General features: G+C 37.8%; 1 protein-coding gene across 3 annotated transcripts in view; it reads right to left on the bottom strand.

The window, feature by feature from the left end:
- Nucleotides 1-20,938, bottom strand: part of WDR7 (WD repeat domain 7) — a 376,910-nt gene that overhangs the window by 62,676 nt on the left and 293,296 nt on the right. For all 3 annotated transcript variants that reach the window (XM_082667902.1, XM_082667904.1, XM_082667903.1), the window contains one exon: nt 10,018-10,117. In XM_082667902.1, the coding sequence (XP_082524028.1) occupies nt 10,018-10,117 (100 nt within the window). The remainder of the gene's footprint in view (nt 1-10,017; nt 10,118-20,938) is intronic.

Below are 20,938 nucleotides of genomic sequence, written 5' to 3'. Positions count from 1 at the left end.
TTATAAATAAAATAAGTGATAACTCATGAATAAATGAATAAACAGTCCACGGTCCAAGATGAAAAATACAGAAGGCAAAACAGACCAACTGTGGAGTTTCATCTTTTTTTTTTATGAGAATAATTGCAGTTCAAGAGTCATTCGGTTATTCATAGGAATATTAGGGAAAGTATGAAAAAATGAATGCACATGGACCGTGGGAAAGTAGTTTCAAAGCATTCTGATGATCAAATGCACAAACCTTTGGGCCTAGCACTGTGAATCCAGGAATTTACCCTAAGAAAATCAGATAGGCATAGAAAGTTATATAAATAAGGCTATTCAATGTAGCACTGTTTATGATGGTGAGAAACTGGGGGTAGGGGACTTAAATGGTAATTGATAGAGGATTGGCTAATGAATTCTACATCTGTGTACTAGAACATTATGTAGTCATTCGAACAGATTAAAATGGCCCTTCAAACTTAATATGTCCAGAACCTAAGTCCTGGCCTTCATCCCACACCTCGCCTGCTTTTCTCTCAGTCGTTAACGGCACCATAATCCTTTTAGGTGCTCAAGACTCAAATCTATGAGTCACCCTTGAACTCTTCCTTTCTCTCACCACTGCCTTCCCCTGAACTTTCCACACCCTGCACCCTACATGTGAACCATCATCAAGACGTGTTGGCTCTACTTACAAAACATATCCTTGATGTGTCACATTTCTCCACCACTACTGTAACAACCCTAGTTCCAGCTCAGCGGCTATTAATCTTTTAAAGTAAAAACAGATCAAACCAGTTCCTGTTTTTAGGATCCATCCTACAGAGAGAAAAGCAGCAGTATGTAGAGATGCTCACTGCAGCTCTGTATGTACGAACACAGAGCTGGACTTAATGTGGATAGTTCATCAACAGAATAATAGTTTGATAGAGTATTTTACATTTTGTAAAGAACATGTTAGATCAATGGTGTTTGACCTGGAAGTTTAGCTATGATGTACTATTAAGATTTTTTTTTTTTTAGGCTGCAGAGTACTATGTCTCTTGTGATTCCAAAGTTGTGAAGTAAAGAACAAAAGCCTTTCAAAAGCAAAGCAAGCAAAAAATAATTGTTAAAAACATCATATATTTCCAATCATGATGCTATGAAACTAGAAATCAACTATGAAACAAACTGCAAAAAAAAAAAATCATGTAATGTCATATAATTTCCACACTTGAAATTTTCTAATGGTAACCCATCACACTGAAATAAAATCTGAGATCCCCACCCTAGCCTTCATGATCAGATCCTGCCTTCTTATCACACCCCATCTCAAATCTATCTTCCACTTGCTCACAAATTGAATGCCCTTTGCGGTTGTCTGTTTTCTGTTCCCCGAACTTTCCAATGTTATTCCCACCTTAGTCATTGTACTGACTGCCCCTTGTCCTTATAATGCTCTTCTTCTAGATGGTCACAAAGTCTTGGGTTAAATGAAACCCCCTCAATGCGCTCACCCCTGAACGCCTGAAGTAGGTACCCATCGTCCCTTTGTATTATCATCTCACTCCATGATATTTTCTTGTCTTCTCTCACGGAATAGAAGCTCCTTGAGGGCAGGATCCACACCTGCTTTGTTTGCAACTAATAGTAGGCACTACTTGCTATCATTGAATGAGTTATATGGACTCACAGGGAGAAATGATACATTGTTAGATGAAAATAAAACGGGTTGCAGAAAACTATTATATTATTGGGGAGGAGGGAGGGAATAATATTATTTGTATATCACAGAAATAAGACTCCAAGTATTTACAATATATAGCTAAACAAGAATTAACTCTAAGGGACAGGTTTCAGTGGACTTTAACTCTCCACTTTAAATATTTTATTATTGCTTGAGGTTACTTTTTAATAAGCATGAATTACATTTATAATCTGAAGAAGCAATTAATAAATTTCATTCATTTTCCAGAGAAAAAGAGAGGTTGACTTGCTCCTTCACCAGCCGCTATGTATCTTCCTCTTCCCTTGCTCTCATGTAAATGCTAATCATTCAAGCATTATATCTGGACTTCTCATGGAAATTACAGAAATTACTCAATTTCGACTGGCCAGGTATCAGTAGGTCATTACTGCCAACGAAAACAAAATAATTACTGTAAGAAAGTAATTGTTACAGGAAGCTTCAAAGCTTCATGCTGAGAAAGAGGAAGGAAGGAAGGGAGGAAGGGAGGAAGGGAGGAAGGGAGGAAGGAAGGAAGGAAGGAAGGAAGGAAGGAAGGAAGGAAGGAAGGAAGGAAGGAAGGATTGGGAATTGGCCACAGCTTGCCAGATCCAGAGATGAAGCAGAATGAAAAAATTTTCAACCAACTCCAAATAAGGTAACAACAATCCTTAAGATCCTAACTACCGTTTTCCTTTGAGTTATAAAGGCAACCATCTAAGCAGCATAAAAAGGCTTGTAATTTATCCAAAGAGGTAAATTTATAAATAAACTAGACTGAATTTCTACAGAGATAAGTAATGAAAGGATAAAGAATAAATGATATGCAAATAAGAGAGAATGAGAACATTCACAGCTATGCCTGTTGAAAGCAAGAGAAACTACAAAGAAAATTATGCTGCCTAACAAGTGAGAAACTGAAAATAATAAAATGGCTGACTCACTGACCTAATCTTTCCTATCTTAAAAAGGATGCTGAAGAAAACAGATGTGGAAAATTACACAGTAATAAAATCCTTGAAGAAAACCCAGTGGTGGTTAACATATGACTTTAAATATATACAAACAGATGGGCCAAAAATTGGAATATACTGGCAATTGAGAATACCATATTTAAAAATCAGCTTCACTCAGAAAGATTCTAATATAGCAGTAACATGAAAAGTAATATTTGTAATGATTTCAAAAAATTACTAAAAAATATATCAGTAGAACAATAGATTAATGCTATAGAAAAATCAGGAAAGACAAAAGAATAATTATTAAACTTGGATGGTTGAGGACAGAACAGTAAGTATAATCTTAACTTTGCTAATTACTTGGTTTGATATTCTACTCATTCTACTTTTAAGATTTATCAAATTGTTCTGGAATAAAAAGCGGCAAAAAAAAAAAAAAATCCTAAAATAGAAATTGTAATGGATCTAGCTGGTACGAAGTCATGTATACCTGAGGAGGAGGAAACAGTTCAGGGCTGACTGATTTTGTCTTATTTAATCAATGACTAAATAATAATTATGATGGCTAACATTTTTAAGCACTTATTATTGGCTGATGTTTGCTTTATATATAAATATATTCTTTTAACCTTTACAACATGATGCTAAGACGGTTACTGTGTCCATTTTATAGATGAAAAAACTAAAGCACAGAGAATTTAAGTACAATGCTCTCAGCCTCGAAGCTAATAAGGGCTGAGCAAGGATTTGAACCCAAGGCAGTCTGGCTCCAGGATCTGCTCTAAGACTGCTTTCCCTAATAAATAAAAGGAAATCAATAACTTGCTAATAGAATTTAATATTAAATTTGGTATATTACAAATACCAGCAAAGAAACTGCATTTATCTGAGTCAGAAATATGGATACAAGAATTTGAGACGGCCACATAACTTAAAAGGGGTATAAGGAATTCAGAGGATGGTCAGAAATAAATTTCAATAGAACCATGAATAAAAAAGGAGCCAATATTCACTATTTTAATGTGACTTATTCTCAGCATTTTTGTTTACCAGGAGTGCTTCACCTGTGAGTACACAGTAACTTTATATATTCAGTGAGATCAGACATTTCAATATAATCTAAAACCCAAGGTAATGGGAAAGGGGCATTTCTTGAAATCTTCACTGTGTTTGCAACAAATCATCCAACAGCCCCGGCTGTTGACCTGATTTGTCTCACCTGCTCAGAGGAAATGGGGTCAATTATAATGTATGAATTCTTAGCCAAAGTCAGGAAAAAGAACAGAGAAGTGAAGAAATCTGTACTCTGGGCAGGGGAGTGGTAAGAATTAACATTAGGGTACCCCAAGAAATTAAGAAATCTAGCTAAGGACATAATAAAAGGAAAATCAAGTCAGGTGGTGGTGCTATGGAAGTGAAGGTAGAATTTGAGAGAGAGGGAAACCAGTTGTACTAAACTGTACTAAGGGGGCAGGGGGCCCGCTGCTAGTGGTATGGCGAGACAACCCTAGTGTGTTGGAGTGTATGATTTCAGTCGCTCTGTCAAGGTGGAAACTAGAAGGTGTGGGGCAGAGGGGGTGTCACAGACCAGAGAAGTACAAAGGTAGGTACAGTAAGGGTTAGGAAATGCATTTTTTAAAGGCGCCAGAAAGGTGGATTTACCAGGAAGCTAAGCTAATGAAATATACATATATTTATAGTTTGTTTTTGTTTCATTTTACGCAGGCCTCTGATTTTTTTTTTTTCTTAAATATTGGGTTGGCCAAGAAGTTTGTTTGGGTTTTGCTGTAACATCTTATGAAAAACCTGAATAAACTTTTTGGCCAACCCCCATGCCCTGGAGCCTTAATGAATGAAATAGATTCTCCTCACAATGTAATAAGTCTAGTTCTCAAAGTTACTTTGCAGTTGAGGACGAATGGGAACAAGGGAAGAGGAGGCTGACAGGAAAGCAACGAGGCCGTGGTCCTCATATTGCATAATCGCTTAAAGGTAATTGTGGTTTTTCTGATTTTCTCACCAGCTTAGTTAGATGCTCGGCAGATGCCTGCATATAACAACATGACTGGACCAGTCGGTGAGGTCTTGCTGGTTGAAGAATGAAGGTAAGCCGTGCTGGAAAATGATGGGATAAATTAAGGTTTAAAGACCAGTGAAAACGGATCTGAACAGAGCTTAGGGTTGCTTTCAATACCATGGAATTAGCAAAGGAGCAGGGCAGAGGACATTCAGGAGATAAAGGTAAAGTAAGTGGACGAAATAACCTGTGGCCTCCTTCTTTCCACGTGGAGTAAGGAATCTGTAAGGCCAGAGGAGCTCAGCCTGCAGGCTCACTGCTTTTTACAGCATTAGGCTGCGTGATAGGGCACATGTTAGCATTCCAGAATCCACCTCCTGCTCTATCTATAACGGACTATAGTGAGACCTCAGTTACTACCATTCTATAACAATCAATCTTTACTTCTGTTTTTTCCTTCATTATCTGACCCATAGCAGGTCTGGTCATGGTCCACTACTGAAATATAGGTATATTCATGACTCACAAGAAAGAGGTTCTCTATGCTATTTCTGAAAAGACATTCTATTATCCTTTATACAGCAACAACAAGCTGATGAGGGGTTACTGACATACTAAAATGTAACTATATCCAAATTACAAATATATTTTTGATAGAATTGAGGCATACTTTGTTTTCATTTACCATGTCATATTATATTTCTTACTATATTTTTTTCTCCAAAGACTCAGGGTATTTTGTTTGATCGACATGAATGAATTTTATTGTGCAACTACTATGTAGCAGGCACTAGAAAACGTGGGGCTTCAAAAATGAGTTCTTTATGGAATTTACTTAAAATTTTCAATAATAAAATTCTTTTACTAATTTAAGATTTAGATAAGACTTTGGCCACACTTTCTTCCTCTCGTACATCACTGCCTTTTTGGTCGCGTTATGTCAAAGTAAGAAAATAAGTGCCCAGATTTACCAAAGTGGATTAGATACCACCAAGTAACACAACCCAAACTTCCTAAGAAAAACTAGCTAACATGAACCTAAGAGAATCTTGCACAGAGCCAGCAGTTATTATTACAAAGAACGCATCCAAAAAGGATTGGAAAATCAGAGACAGATAATAACAAGTCTGCGAAACCAAAGGCAAATATTGTTAGAGGGAAGATTTGCATTGCTGATTTAACCAAACACACACTTGTAGCTCTCAGGATTCATGGAACCTAATTAACCTGCTTATCAAGAAGGCTGCTTTCCCAATGCAACTTAAAGCACTTCATCAGGAGTTACCTTTTTTTTTTTTAAATTAAGCAGAATCCAAGTCAGGTATATTCCTAAATTGCTAGCAGTTGCCAAGTAAAAACACAGTTAGGAGCACAGCAGGATTTTAACTACTGAACTGCCTCAAAGGTTCTGATTTCCATCGTCAGTGAGGTTCAGCCCAACACCACAGGTAAGGGCTGCCTTTAGAGAGGAAATCTACACATGGCCTACGGCAGTGCTGCCAGACTTTTCCACCAAAGCTCTCCTAACTAAGGGGTGGGAGTCCTAGCCCTGACGATCTACAAACATTCTGAGGTCTCAAGGTTTATCTTTAAAATCTCCACAATTCATGTAATTTCATCGCGATGTAATGTATTTCCAAGTTTATTTTAATATAACCAACACTTACTGAATACTACTTGCTAAGAATTTTACATAAATTACCTTACTTCTCACAATAATAGGCCCTATTTCTATCACTATTTTGTAGTGAGGAAACTTCACCACAGAAAAATAAAGCAATATATATATATATTTTTGTGGTGCACGGGCCTCTCACTGCTGTGGCCTCTCCTGTTGCGGAGCACAGGCTCCGGACGTGCAGGCTCAGCGGCCATGGCTCACGGGCCCAGCCGCTCCGCGGCATGTGGGATCTTCCCGGACTGGGGCACGAACCCCCGTTCCCTGCATCGGCAGGCGGACTCTCAACCACTGCGCCACCAGGGAAGCCCTAAGCAATGTTCTTAAGCTTATGAAATGGACATGGGATTTAAGCCACACAAGTTTCTATTTGTTCTTCTCCAGTATATTACACTACACTGTTTTAAATCACTTTTCAGTTAAATGAGTTAACTCTTCCTCCTCTAGTTGCTTAAGTCAGAGGTCAGCAAACCTTTTCTGTAAAGGGCCACGTAATACATTTGATAGGCTTTGTGGACCATATATGGTCTTTGCTGGCTACTACAACTCAGTTCTGCCACTGTAGTGTCACAGCAGCCATACACGATCCTTAAACGAATGATGTGGCTGTATTCCAGTAAAATTATATTTACTGAAATGGGTGGCAGGCAGGTTTGGGCGATAGCTTGTAAACTCTTAAAATAAGTAAAATTCCTGTTCCAGACTGAATGCATATTTATCTTGTGGTTTTGTATAATTGCCTGTACTAGTCTGAGAACAGGTCATAAGAAAACTGATTTGAAAAAGAAAAAAGAAGCCAATGCCAAAAGGTAAGGGAAAGAGATTTGACGTTTCTATCTAACCTTTACCAACTAATTGAATGATGATGACAGGGAACCTATATGTTCCTCCCCCTATTCCCTCAGCCATGGGTCCTCTGCTTCCACTGGGCCCAGGGACATTTCCTCAGCCTCTGGCATCCTGGACAGGCCACAGTGGGTCTTCCTATCACCTGTGACTCTCATCATGTAGGTGGTTGCCCCTTATCTTTCCACCTAATTGGAATCTACCCCTGGAGTCCAGTGAATTTACTAATTATCCCTTCTACATCTTTTATGTCATATCTCTATGTCTTTGCTCATGTTAGGAAAATTGTCCCTCTCTCTCTGTTCACTGATTCCAATAACTAATTCAAAAAATACTTTACTACATTCCTAGTTCAAAATTCCTAGTCCTTTGATTCACCTCTAAAATATCATTTTTTGAACATGCCAACTATACTTGTGTATTCTGTTTCAACTGTCGACTCACGTATTTCAAACACTACAACACTAATACCATAAAAGAATTAAGAGAATCCCTTAAGAGCTCATTGTCACTGGATAAAACTGGTAACTGGCAAAAGTAGTTAAGACTGATTTTAGAGATTTAGCTTTGTTTTTATGCTCTGAATGATGAGAGTAAAGGGTAACCTTCTCTTTCACACAGAACTGGAAGGTAAAGGTTATTCCATCGTTCGACACTAATGACAGTTTGGGGTATCAAAATAAAGAAGCTGAGGTAGAAAAATGTCATGGGGAGACTGAAATGTCTAAGCGTAATAAAATAATGTACAGAAAATAAAGTGAAATAGGAATGACATTACAAATTCCTGTTAAGAAAGAATGTCATTGATTGGTAAGTGTTTCTTAAATAATTTCGTGAAAAAGAATAAGATATTCAAATTATTCATGTTTCTTTCATGTTACCAAGATCTTCACTGAGACCACGCAGGAGGAAAAAACTGTCAGGATATGTATGCTCAGGTCAGTCTGTTGCTTTCTCATTAGTTTTTCATTGCTGTTCTTTCACTCCTCTTTGGGTTTCGTCACCGTGCTCACGCTGTCTCACTCTTCTCTCTGTTGGTGGCAGTAGTGTCCTCTCTATGATTTCCTCACTTCTATTTTAAAGAAAGTTGAACAGGTCCCCTTATTCAATTTTTTTTTTGCCTTTACCCTGTTGCTGTTTGTGCCTTATTTCTCTCAGGTTGGCTAATGATAATATACAGTTGACCCTTGAACGACACTAGCTTGAACCGCGAGGGTCCTCTCATACTCAGATTTCAATAGTAAATACTATAGCTCTACACCATCCAGGGTTGGTTGAATCCCCAGATGCAGAACCAGGGATATGGAGGAACCAGGGATAAGGAGGGTCAACTATAAGTTACATGTGGGTCTGCACCTCTAACCCCAGCGGTGTTCAGGGTCAACTGCATTCCAATTTTTAAAAATTGATTTACCAAAAGAGATTCTGAAAATGCTGTTTGAAGAATCTGTCTCTCTTAGGAGAGAATGTTATAGACAATATGTAACTTCATTTTTAAGCAAGTATTCACAGTGGTTTCATTGCTCAAAGTGAGAGTTCAGAGTAAAGAAATACAGTCACCAATGAGGAGTTAATGTCTTTTAAAGAAAATAAATCACGCAAAGGATACTCAATAGTTACATCAGTGTGGCAAATGATGCATATTCCACGCACTTCCAGGAAATGCACAATGCACACTCACGCATTAGAGCCTCTGAGAAGGCCTGCGTAAAGAAACGTGTTATATTCGAACAGTACCCCCAAACTTGTCTGACCCCTGAAACTTCTACCCCCAATACCTGTTACCATCTCTTAGAACTATTTCACGGAAAGCTGCCAGAGAAACTTCTGGAGAACTAATTAATAGTTTATTAAATTTAAGAGGCAATTTAAAATTTAGCTACATCCTGATGTATTTCTTCATATTCCTTCTGGAAATTCCTAATACAGTTGAATATATCCATCTAATACTACGGTTGAATACAATTCCTAATTCCTGATTGAATATATCAGCATTGATAGATGCTACAGTGAAAAATAAGAAGTTATTGGACAGTAATGAAAGCAAGCTTGGAACTATTTATCAATGACCACAATAAATTCACAATGATCAGGGTGGAGCCTAGCCCTGCTTTTGCTGTTAACTAACAGTGTGACTCTGGAATAGAGATTTAAAGTCTGGGAGCTTTGATTCACTTACATGTGAAGTGGAGCTAGACCTGCTCCATCTACCCAACTGGTACATTCGGAGAACGAAGGGCTCAAGATCAAGACCGAGAAGAATTTCTCATAAACAATGAAGTTTTATAAAAGCAGAGAAAGTTATAAAAGTATAAAAGAGGAATATATCTCAAATAGAGACTCAGTTTCCTTACAGATCCACACTAAATGCCATTATGATTTCTGCCTTTCTTGAACTCTGGGTAGAATACTGTCTTATAATCGCTAAAGATCTCATTTTACATAGTCAGAAAACGAATTTTTGTTTAGCCACTAATCATAATAATGTATCACCAATTTTTTTTTTCAGAAAACGAGGCAAAAATAAGAAATTCAGAAAACTTTGTTTAAAAGAAGAAAAGATTTATTGCAAAGTGGTTTGTGAGTAGTGCGTACCACCTTACTCAAGGCTCTATTACGAACCCATCTGTGGCAACTCTTCATTCCCAGTGAATAAAGACAGTAGGGGTCTATATTCTCTGAGTCCTTCATTAAACTATTGATCCCTTTAGCATTATCCATAATGTTCCAGCAGCTCAGCACGTCAACTGGTGAAGTGCTGGTCTCTCACTCCTTTCAATAACTTGCGCACTTTATGGAGAGGAAGTCATAATGATTTATTTACCTGACACTTTCCAGTCCGGATGTCGTACAGGGCCACTGAACCATGGCGAGCTCCAACTGCTATTCTGTGATTCCGCTCATAATAGCTGACCATGTAGAACCTGGATTGAACATTTGAACAACAAAAAAACAGAAAAAACAGGTGAGATGACCTGCACATCAAAGTGGATAGCAACACACTTCAAAGATTAAAGCCAGCTCTGATATATATTTTTAAATAACTATATGTATATCTGTAATTAATATATTGAGATTTTTCAAAAATGTTTCATTGTAATAATTCTTAAAATCAACTGAAAGAAAAATGATGCAGAATACCGCTTAGACCTGTTAACGATTATTTTCAATAGAAAACAACTTCTTAACTACAAACACCATTGAATTTTGAGACAAGAGATAAGGGTCACATACAAAAAAGATGAAACACGAAAACTCAGTTTTGCTACAGTGACTATTCTGCAAATATTTCTATTTGAACAGAAATAGAAAAGATGAAAAGTCTTATATATTCAATCTAATTATGCTCTCAGGGTTTATTACAGTATTAAGGAATGCAAAATACTTTCCAGCAGGACAGTCATAAAAAAGCTGCATAAATATGAAGCTTAAACGTTCATATCAATAATTTAGAATGAAATTAGAAAGTTATCCACCACGAAGTTATCTGGCAAATTCTCTAGAATTTCCACATTTATCAGTTTATCTAAATGATAACTGTGACTATTGGTAGTAAAAATAAGCATATTTGGTGATTTGGCATTGCATGAAAATAGGATTTAGGGAGGAGGCCTTGAAAGTCGTAAAAGGTTGATTTATTTTTATTTGTTTACTTTTCTAGATTAATTTTCATGATGATCAAGTATTCGAATTCCTGATCTATGCTTTGTTATGATTTAATGGCCATATGGCTAGAGCCTGGGAAGGTAAGAATAAAAATTATTAGAAGTGTAAATAAGGTATGATTTTATGTCCCCGAAGAGTTTTGAATATGCCTTCCCATTATCTAGTCCTATTGTCTCAGTGAGCATTACCCAGATAAATAAGGGGCCTACCCTCAATATTTCTGAGGATATTACATCAATTCTACTACACATTCCTTGCCATTTTTCTCTTTGATTCCCTGCTACTAATCTAAATTTTCTGCTATTATTTTTTTAAAAGACAGGATGGGGAGGCAAAACAAATGACAGAAAAGAAATATCATTTCTCTAATGCTTTCTTGAGATTGATATAGAGTAAAAAAAAACTAGTAGGGCATAGGACTCCATTTCTGAAATTCTGGTAAGAGAGGCAGAGAGAGAGAGGGAGAGAGGGAGAGAAGATACTTGTGAGCATTTTGAAACCAGGGACAGTCTGACAAAGCCATTTTGGCATTAACAGACATTATGACATTCATACATATTTTATAAATCTGGAAAACAAGCTATTAAGTGTTTAAACTTTTTGTTTGATACTTATTACCAAGGAATGGATTCAATAATACTTCTGTCCTATCCCTAAGCCTCATTCAATGAGGCAACTTTTTTCCTCTTCAGTGGAAGATGAATGCTTCATTTCTAGTTACATGAAAGATACTACTTTAGGATGTCCTGCTGGTTTTTGCTGTGCTCAGGTACGGGATGTTCTCTTTGCATACAGGTTTAAGGGAAGGAAGGGGAGTGGAGGCTCCTGACACACATGAAGCTTCCCCACTATTAAGTGGTTAGTAAAAAGTTTCTTAAAAGCTTTTCTTGTCTAAAGCATCCTATTACTGCCCTCGGTAGAAAAGGCAGGAATCAGCAATCAGCATTCAAAATGTAATGTTTCCATAGTCAAAAATAAGAGGTTTAGAAGAATTTAAAAATGTTTACTATTACGTTATTCAATAATGACAGTGGTCTAAGTATTGGGCATCAGTATATATCTATATGTATGCCTATGTCTACATCTACATCTAAACACACATAAGCCCACACAAGTTAAATCCTATTAGAGTAACATGGAATATAATAGCTAACAAATGTTTTAACAAATATCTATTCTGTGCAGGTTAATAGCCACAGGAAAATAACATTTCCAGAGGTATTTTGTTGTCCACTATTAAACTCTGCACAGACATAACAGTTGTATTGCCCAAATCCTACTGCGAAACATGAATATAATTACCCCTCAAAATAATCCTCTTCAAACCAAACCGTTGGTAAAATACATTTATGTTGACCAAAATTTTACTTAGTTAAACTCAAATCTAAAAGTTTTGTTACACTGACCATTTTCTATGCTCTGGATATCAACCTTCTATATCATCCTTCTATATTATCTACAGACACCATTATTTATGGGAGAAAAAAAAGATCAAATCTATTCTTGGTATCAAATCTTTAGTCTGCCTGAAAGGACCATATATTACAGGTCTGCATTTTTCATTCTTTCCAATTTACTACTAGGCTAATACTCCTAAAATATCTTAAAGAATTCTGGACAGTGAAGGTCTCATGGCATGTTTTTAATCTTTGGATTTCTTGTGAAACCTTTTATTTCTTTAACAGTCTCTCCTTTGACAGGGGAAATCCAACGTATGTATGCAGTCACTTCCCAAGTATCCACTCTGGGGACTGGCTGCAGTGAGCCTAACTCGTCTGAGGGTTTCTAGAGCCCACCATGCACCCAGACTACTCTTCTCCTGAAAGCAGTTCTCCACTGGGGGGCTGTCAAGATTTAAGGATGGTGCGATACACGTTACTTGACCCTGCCCCAAAAAGGATCAATGGACTGCACAGCAGGATCCATCCTAGTTCTTAAGACTATTCTAGTCTTGACCTGACCCCACATGGGAGTCTTGAATTCCTCCAAAATTTGGGGGGAGGGCTCTCAGAGTAAGGGTTCACCTGTGCTGAGCCTTCTGGAAATGGTATCTCAATCTCTAGTTCACTGCATTGATAACATGCACTTGGGCAGTATTTCTTGGGCAACAACCTGCCACGAATCTTTCTGTTATACTCAAGTTACAACAATGGTTTTCCTCTATTCGGCCCACAACAAGGAAACTGTTAAGTCAGAGGAAACATTACTACTCAAGTATATGAAAGACGAATAAAGTGGAATTGAATAACGTTGCAAAATGTATTTCTTGCTGGGGCTGCGGTGGTCATCATCCAAAAATTTTGAAGTCACTGATCTCCTTGCTTTCATTACTGTCCACGTGCAGCCAGAGTGATCCTTTTCAGCCATAAATCAGATTACCTCTCCTGTGTGTTCACAACCGTCCTTCAAGATCTGGCCCTACGTGATCTGGCCCTAACACCTCTTGGACTTCCTATTCCCTTTGCTTGCTCTGCTCTGGTCATACTGATCTCCTTATGCTTTCGTGAATATTCCGAGAGTGTACCCACTTTGGAGTTTAACGTTTGCTATTCCCTCTGCTTGAAAATCTCATCTGCCCGGTATCTCCAGGGCTTGTGCCCTTGCTTCATTTAGGTCTCTGTCCCAAGGTTATCTCGATAAGGAAGGCCTTTATGGGCCATCCTATTTAATACAGCAGCCTTTCCTCCACTACTCTTGAGTCCAATATCCTATTTTTTCTTTACTGTATTTATCATCTTTTTGACATTAAACAATAATTTTTTGTTTATTGCTTGTTTCCCTGCATCAGAGACTTTTTTGTGTATGAATACATAAACAGGGTCCAATCAAGCAGCATACAGCAGTACAACGTTTAATGCTGTAGGAGGTCCAAATCACTATGCTTCTCCTTCAGTGACTGCTTTATAAACTAGGCTAAACATATCAAGTTTTAAGACCACTGAATATTTCATAAGGTCTAAAATAATAATTGGTATAAACAACAAAGGAAATCAAAACTGTCTATAAAAGTTAGGCAGAAATCAAGAAACAGAAAGCAGCCCCATGACCCTTCTAAAAAATGTATTTTCAATTGAGACAAACAATTGCAGATTTGCAAAAAGATATCTGTAAAGGCCCTTGAAGTCTGAGTACATTGCATGAGACTGACGGTTGCATAATGGAAATTATTTAATTGTGTCTTGGGGAATTAGAAAAGATTATTTGGTCTGAAACTCAAGAAGGCAAATATAGTCTAAATAATGATACATACAATAAAGTAGGTATTTCTGGTATAAATGTTCTGGGAATAAAATTATTCTAAGAATTTGCCAGGTATTTATATAGGCACACATAAATTTCACTGAACATGGTATCACACAAAACATAATTAAAAGAAATAATCAACTATCGATCATTACTAAATAATAGAATAGGTTATTATATTTCTCCAAAGCATATTTGTGACATCAACTCCTCAGAAGTAACACACAACAGGGTGCCACCCACCCATAACTGGGCGGTTTATGATGTGAAACACAAATGTGTATTGGGTCCACTCACTCCAGGGTGGGATCCTGGAGCAAATCATGTTGCTTAAGAGTTTGCCAAGCACCCAATACCTAAATCTAAACAACTTTGGTATTCTCTACTTATAGTCTCCCTTGAATTAATGACCTTTTTTATTTTTATTAAAAATGGCCCTCAAATAAGAGAAATTTGTGTGAAACTTAAATGTCAATTTGGAAAAATATAGGAAGAGGAAACATGCAACTCTCAACAGAGATATGATTTAGGAGAAAGACAGAAACCTGTAAAATCACTTTCTCAACTATGACTTTGATAATCTGCAATGATTTCAGGATGTTAATACTGTATATAGTGTCCTTGAGCATTAAAATACAACAAGGAACACTCTTCAACTAATCCAAAACTCATCTCCAGCTAAAATGAGCCCATCTAAAATCTAAGGATGTAAGGAATAGAATGTATGAGCTATAAGTACGATTTATAACTAGTTACAAGTCACTACTACTGAGGACAAACTGTAACAGGCACTGTCCTGAGAACTGGTATATGTATTTCCAGGAGTAGCTGAGGTATTAGGAGCAATTCTTATCTAGTTGCTTTTACAAATTCTTGATGTTGATTTAAAATGGTTCAAAAACTTTGGACTCTTTGTTTAAAAGGTATTAAGGCAATATGCACTTGTAAAAAACCACCACTAATATGTATTAGTGTATACGTATATGTACCTATTAGTGTATATGTAGTATATATGTATACATATAATGTATGCATATATGTATGCATACAAGTGCATTTTACAATATACACTTGTAAAAAGCCACCACTAATATGTATTAGTGTATATGTATATATTAGTGTATATGTATACGTATACATATATGTATACGTATACATATATGTATATGTATAGTAAAAAGTAAGTCTCTCCTCTCATACCCCCTCCTTCACCAAGGGTTAATTACTGTTAACAATTTGGTGGATCTTCCCAGCTTTTTCTAATGTTTATTACAAAAATAGTATCATATTACATCTATTATTCTACAACTTCCTTTTCTTCCCTCAATAGTTCATGGAACATCCTCCCACATCAGTATAAATGAATCCACGTCATCCTTTCTCACACCTGCATTGTACCTCTGTGCATTCATACTCCATTATTTAACTCTTCCCTTTCTGACATTTAAGTTATATTAAACATAGATTCTTGTATACGTAGGTGAGTATTTCTGTAGGATAGATTCCCCAAAGCAACATTCTGAATTAAAGCATACACACATTTTATTTTATTTTATTATTTTAAAATTTTTATTTATTTATTGGCTGTGGTGGGTTTTCGTTGCTGGGTGTGGGCTTTCTCTAGTTGCGGCAAACAGGGGCTACTCTTCGTTGTGGTGTGCAGGCTTCTTACTACGGGAGCTAGTCTTGTTGTGGAGCACAGGCTCTAGGCGCAGGGGCTTCAGTAGTTGTGGCACACGGGCTCAGTAGTTGTGGCTCGCGGGCTCTAGAGCTCAGCCTCAGTAGTTGTAGCGCATGGGCTTAGTTGCTCCGTGGCATGTGGGATCTTCCCGGGCCAGGGCTCGAATCCGTGTCCCCTGCATTGGCAGGCGGATTCTTAACCACTGCGCCACCAGGGAAATCCAAGCATACACACATTTAAAATTTTGATTACCTTCAATTCCCCGTAAAAGAGTGACCCCACTTGATATTATCAAATTTTCTACTTTTTTGGCCAATACAAGGAAAAATTGCTATCACATTTTTGTTTTAATTTGCATGAAATAACTTTTTAGATTGGTTCATTTGATTGCACTCTGCAGGATATGCATGCAGATTTTTTATATTAATGAAAACAAAATTTATTGAAACTCTAATCAACACACTGCCTCCCTTTATTCATCGTGCCTACTCGATGAGGAGAGAGACTCCTCAGTACCCATGATGTGCTCCCAATAACCCCTGGACAAGATCTGAGCCCTCAACACAGGCAAAGCTGTTCTGCAGGGAAGAACGGCAGGCCTTCTGTGGTGGAGCAACGTACAGTTTGACAACGAGAAGGTACCAATGACAACACCCTTGTCCCCTTTTTGGCCAGGATGGGATGGGAAAGAGCTCTTCTGAGGGCGCCCACGTGAGAAGCCACGGCCTAAAAGATTCAGGAGTCGGTTCTCAGAGCACTGCTCAACAGCCCTCAGGGATGTCAGAGCTGCAACCAAGGAGGGCGCTTTGTAGAGGAGGAAACACCTTGCAGACATGTTTGTACACCTCCCGCGACAGAACTCCGGTCTCCACGCTGCTAAGATGTTTGAACGCTTCAGAGACACGAAAGCGGCTTTGGTGAAGGCATCAGCTCAAGGGGACCTGTGTTAGTTTTGGGGGGTGTGAGCAGTGGAGGGTGGGGGAATGTTTTCTAGAAGTGCTTCATTCCAGTGACGGGCACTAGTTCAAAAGACAAAATGTAAAGAGACCTCATTCTGGGATGGTGATGGACACTGGCAAATTCCACTTAAGAGTCACAACTTCCCACTCAGCATCTTGCACATTGTAAAATCATCGATAGGTGTTCATCGCCTGAACACCACCACTAAGTATTTAATTGGTGAACTACTTTCCTTCTGAAAAAACTTGCTATAGGCATGCTGTAGCTGGGGTGTTAGAAGGAGAACTGGAAGCAGAGTTTCTGCAAGGAAAAATACCACGCCTGTTAAGCGTGTATTGTATGATGGCTGAGAGACACGTCTCTTATCACCTGACTCTTCCACCTACTAATTGTGTGACCTTGAGCAAATTAGGTAACTTACCTATGCCTCGGCTTCCTCATCCATAAAATGGGAACAATAATAGCACCTGATATAATTGTCATGAGGACTAAATGAGTTAATACATGTAAAGTTCTTAGAACCATTCCTGGCACATAATAAGTACTTACTATAGTAAGTACACACTTTAGTAGCTGTAATAATTATCATCATCATCACCATTTGCATCTCTGAATATACACCACAGAAAGGATATAAAAGGTGTATTGTTTTACTATTTTTCTAGGGCAAGTAAGTGCTAATAACATGCTAATAAATAAGGGAAATGAGTTCCCCCAAATAGTTTAAACTTGCCTATTCCTTAAACACTTGTGATTTGCAGATATAACCTGATAATAACAAATTATCTCAGTTTCAGCTTAAAGTTGCTAATACAAATGATATAGACTTTGGTTTGCAACTCTTCTCTATCATTTCCAACAGTGTGAAAATTTAATATTCTTTCTGTTATACAGTGAAATGGAATACTTCCAGAAGCTTTAGAGATTTGTTTTTTCATCAAGAACTTTAATATTGAAAGACAGTCATCTGTTGGGGAGTTTTTAGGACTAGGCATATGGACTAAAATGGTTTTAGAAGGATTTCTACTCATATGAGTGTAGGAGTAACATCTATGTTTATTATAAAAGGCATCCTATAAAATAGTAACTAATTTAAGAATTTTACTGGAAGTTAGGATAGACGCTGTTTTACATCCCATTATTGTTATCATCATCCAAGATAAGCACAAACCAAAGATTTGGAGGAGGTTTTTTAAAAAAATGAGCTCATGCACTGTTCTAAGTAGACAGTATTCATTTTCTTACTGGATTTTAAGTGCCCATTTAGAATGAACAGAGCTGATTCAGCTTTTCACTTGAAAAGCAGAATCAATCAGTCTGTCTACATAATAACAAAGTTTAAGAAAAGGTAAACTATGTCTGAAAATACAGACTTTTAACTCTTTGTCTGGATTTTTTTCCCTCATTCAGTTCAAAACTTTAAATACTTATTTTACTCTGAATTTTTTGTATCTTATCTATGTTATAGCTTTAATGTTTTCCCAATGATTTTTTTAATTTGAATTATTCTAATATAGTACATCCAATTTTAAAGGAATACACACTGTAAAAAAGAAACAGAGACTATAGAAAAATAAACAGTTAAGAAAGGAAAGTTATCCTTTACGACAAACCGCCTCCACCACCTGAGGTAACCATAAGAAACACTTTGGGGTGTGTCTTTCCAGACTTTTTCCCCACTTCATATGTATATCTGCATGTACATGCCTGAATATCAATCCTTACATACAGTTTTCTGCTTCAAAAATGATTTTATTTTACATACTTTTCTGAAACTTTGCTAGTTTCTCTTTAAATTTATCTTACACTGGCATCTTTCCACGTCAGTAGAAATGGATTGCCCTCAACCTTTTTAATGGCTGTATGGTATGCCACTGTGCCAGTATCTTTCAATGGAAGAACTGTTGGTAAGCAATAATTACATCTAGAGGATGCTGGTGAATAAAAGTGTTTTAACATAGGGCTTCCCTGGTGGCACAGTGGTTGGGAGTCCGCCTGCCGATGCAGAGGACACGGGTTCGTGCCCCGGTCTGGGAAGATCCCACATGCCGCGGAGCGGCTGGGCCCGCGAGCCATGGCCGCTGAGCCTGCGTGTCTGGAGCCTGTGCTCCGCGACGGGAGGGGCCACAGCAGTGAGAGGCCCGCGTACCGCAAAAAAAAAGAAAAAGTGTTTTAATATAAAGTACGTTTTCTATGAAAATCATATTAAAAGGCCAATTGAGAGATAATCAGTTAAATCCAGGAAAACCATAAAAAATACTTTAGATTTCAATGTCTATACTACAAAGACTTAGGTGATTTATCCATTTACAGTAAATTAGAGAAATTTACATCCTGAGTTCTTTAAAGTTAGTTTCCTCCTTACTCCTACTCCTGTCTTTTTAATACCTACTAAGAAGTCCAAGTAGCTAAGACATCAAATATATTGCTCGGGTCTATGATTGAGAATTTCTTCATTCTTAGCAGTGAAATATGCAATGGAAAAGAATACACACTATAATTTTTGCAAAGTGATCATTGATTCATTGGTCAGAGATTTATAATCGCATTTACTATGGTATTTCATTCAGTGACAGCCAATTTTGCATATGGAAATGGCTTAGGGTTTGCAGTCAGAGGATTTCTCTGGCTGATAAACAATCACTCATCTTTTTTTATTTTTCTCTTTTTCTTTTTTAGCATTTTTAACACATTTTTATTGGAGTAGAGTTGATTTACAATGTTGTGTTAGTTTCTGCTGTACAGCAAAATGAATCAGTTACACATATACATATATCCCCTCTTTTTTAGATTATCTTCCCATATGGGTCATTACAGCTAAAACATCACCAGTCCTCCTTTTAACTACTGTGCACACCTGCCAGGTCCCCCGCTTTGTGTCCCTCCCATCACAGCACCTGGGAATCTTCTCTGTGTCCTGGATACCCTTCTATCATAGTGTTGCGACATTTCTCTGATTTTCTGCTCTGTCTCTGCCAAGCCAACTTCAAGGCCTTTGAGGGCGGGCAGAGACCCTGACTGACCGGATGGAGCTGAACGGCCCACACTGGCCCAACCTAGCACAGTGCACAGAGGTAGAAATAAGTTTGTCCTTATTCAAGTAATAGAAAAATGACTGATGTGCCCTGAGCATAGTGAACTGAGATTGGGACTTGAAGAATGCCTGACACATTTAATACGATATCATCTGTAACGTAAGCCCAATGATACACAGTTTTGCTGCCAGGTGTCATGTATCACGGTACTGTGGGTAACACCAAACATCTAGGATTCTTTAAGGAGGCCCCCTTCTGGGGCCAGCAGCATTGAGGAGAGCCAGGAGAGCCAGGAATCCCCAGAAAGAGGAGAGAAGAGCCAGGAATCCCCCGAAAAGTGAAGAGTCCTTTAAAGTAAGTAGAATAAGTTTCAGGATTTGTACTGAGCCTCAAAAAAACTAATCCCAGATCTTCCTGTCTACCCTACCTTCTCCCCAAGTACTGGATCCTAGGAAAGGTTATGACTTCGGGATACAGAGCATGCAGAAAACAGAAGAGTTTTCAGAAAGAAGAAGTAAGTTTCATATTTCAGTGCAACCAAAGGTTCCACTGAATCAGAGGTTCTCCACCAAGTGTGGTCTGCGGATGCCTTGGGGGCCTTATGCTCCTATTGGGAAGTGTGTGAGATCAAAACTATTTTTGTAAAACTCCTGAGATGTCATATGGTCTTTTCATTGTGTTGAACTGGCATTGATGGTATACAGTGATGGGTAAAACTGCTGGTACTTCAGTCTGAATCAAGGCAGTGGCACCAAACTGTACTAGGCATCATTATACATTTCACTGCCATGCACTGGTAGTAAATAAAACAACCAAGTGTTTCCACTTAAGAATATCCTTGATGAAGCAGTAAAAATTATTAATCTTATTTAAATTTTGACCCTTGAGTACATGTTGTTTTATTATTCACTGTGACAGAATGGGAAGTATACATAAAGCACTTCTAATGTCAAAGGAAATAGGATTGGTGTCTCAGGGGAAAACGCTTGGAAGACTGAGGTGCAAGCTTAACTAGCTGTTTCTTCACTTTCACTGAAAGTATAACCAACAGAGAAACTATGATTATTTGGACTCGGGTATTTGGCAGACATTTTCTTGAAAATGAACTGCTTTGTTCCCATCCAGGAAAGCAACTGACAGAATTTGTTGCCAATGATAAA

The sequence above is a fragment of the Grampus griseus genome, assembly GCF_964374135.1.
Source record: "Grampus griseus genome assembly, chromosome: 12".
NCBI lineage: Eukaryota > Metazoa > Chordata > Mammalia > Artiodactyla > Delphinidae > Grampus > Grampus griseus.
The sequence above is the reverse complement of the archived record's forward strand: the minus strand, read 5'-3'. Positions and strand labels throughout refer to the sequence as shown.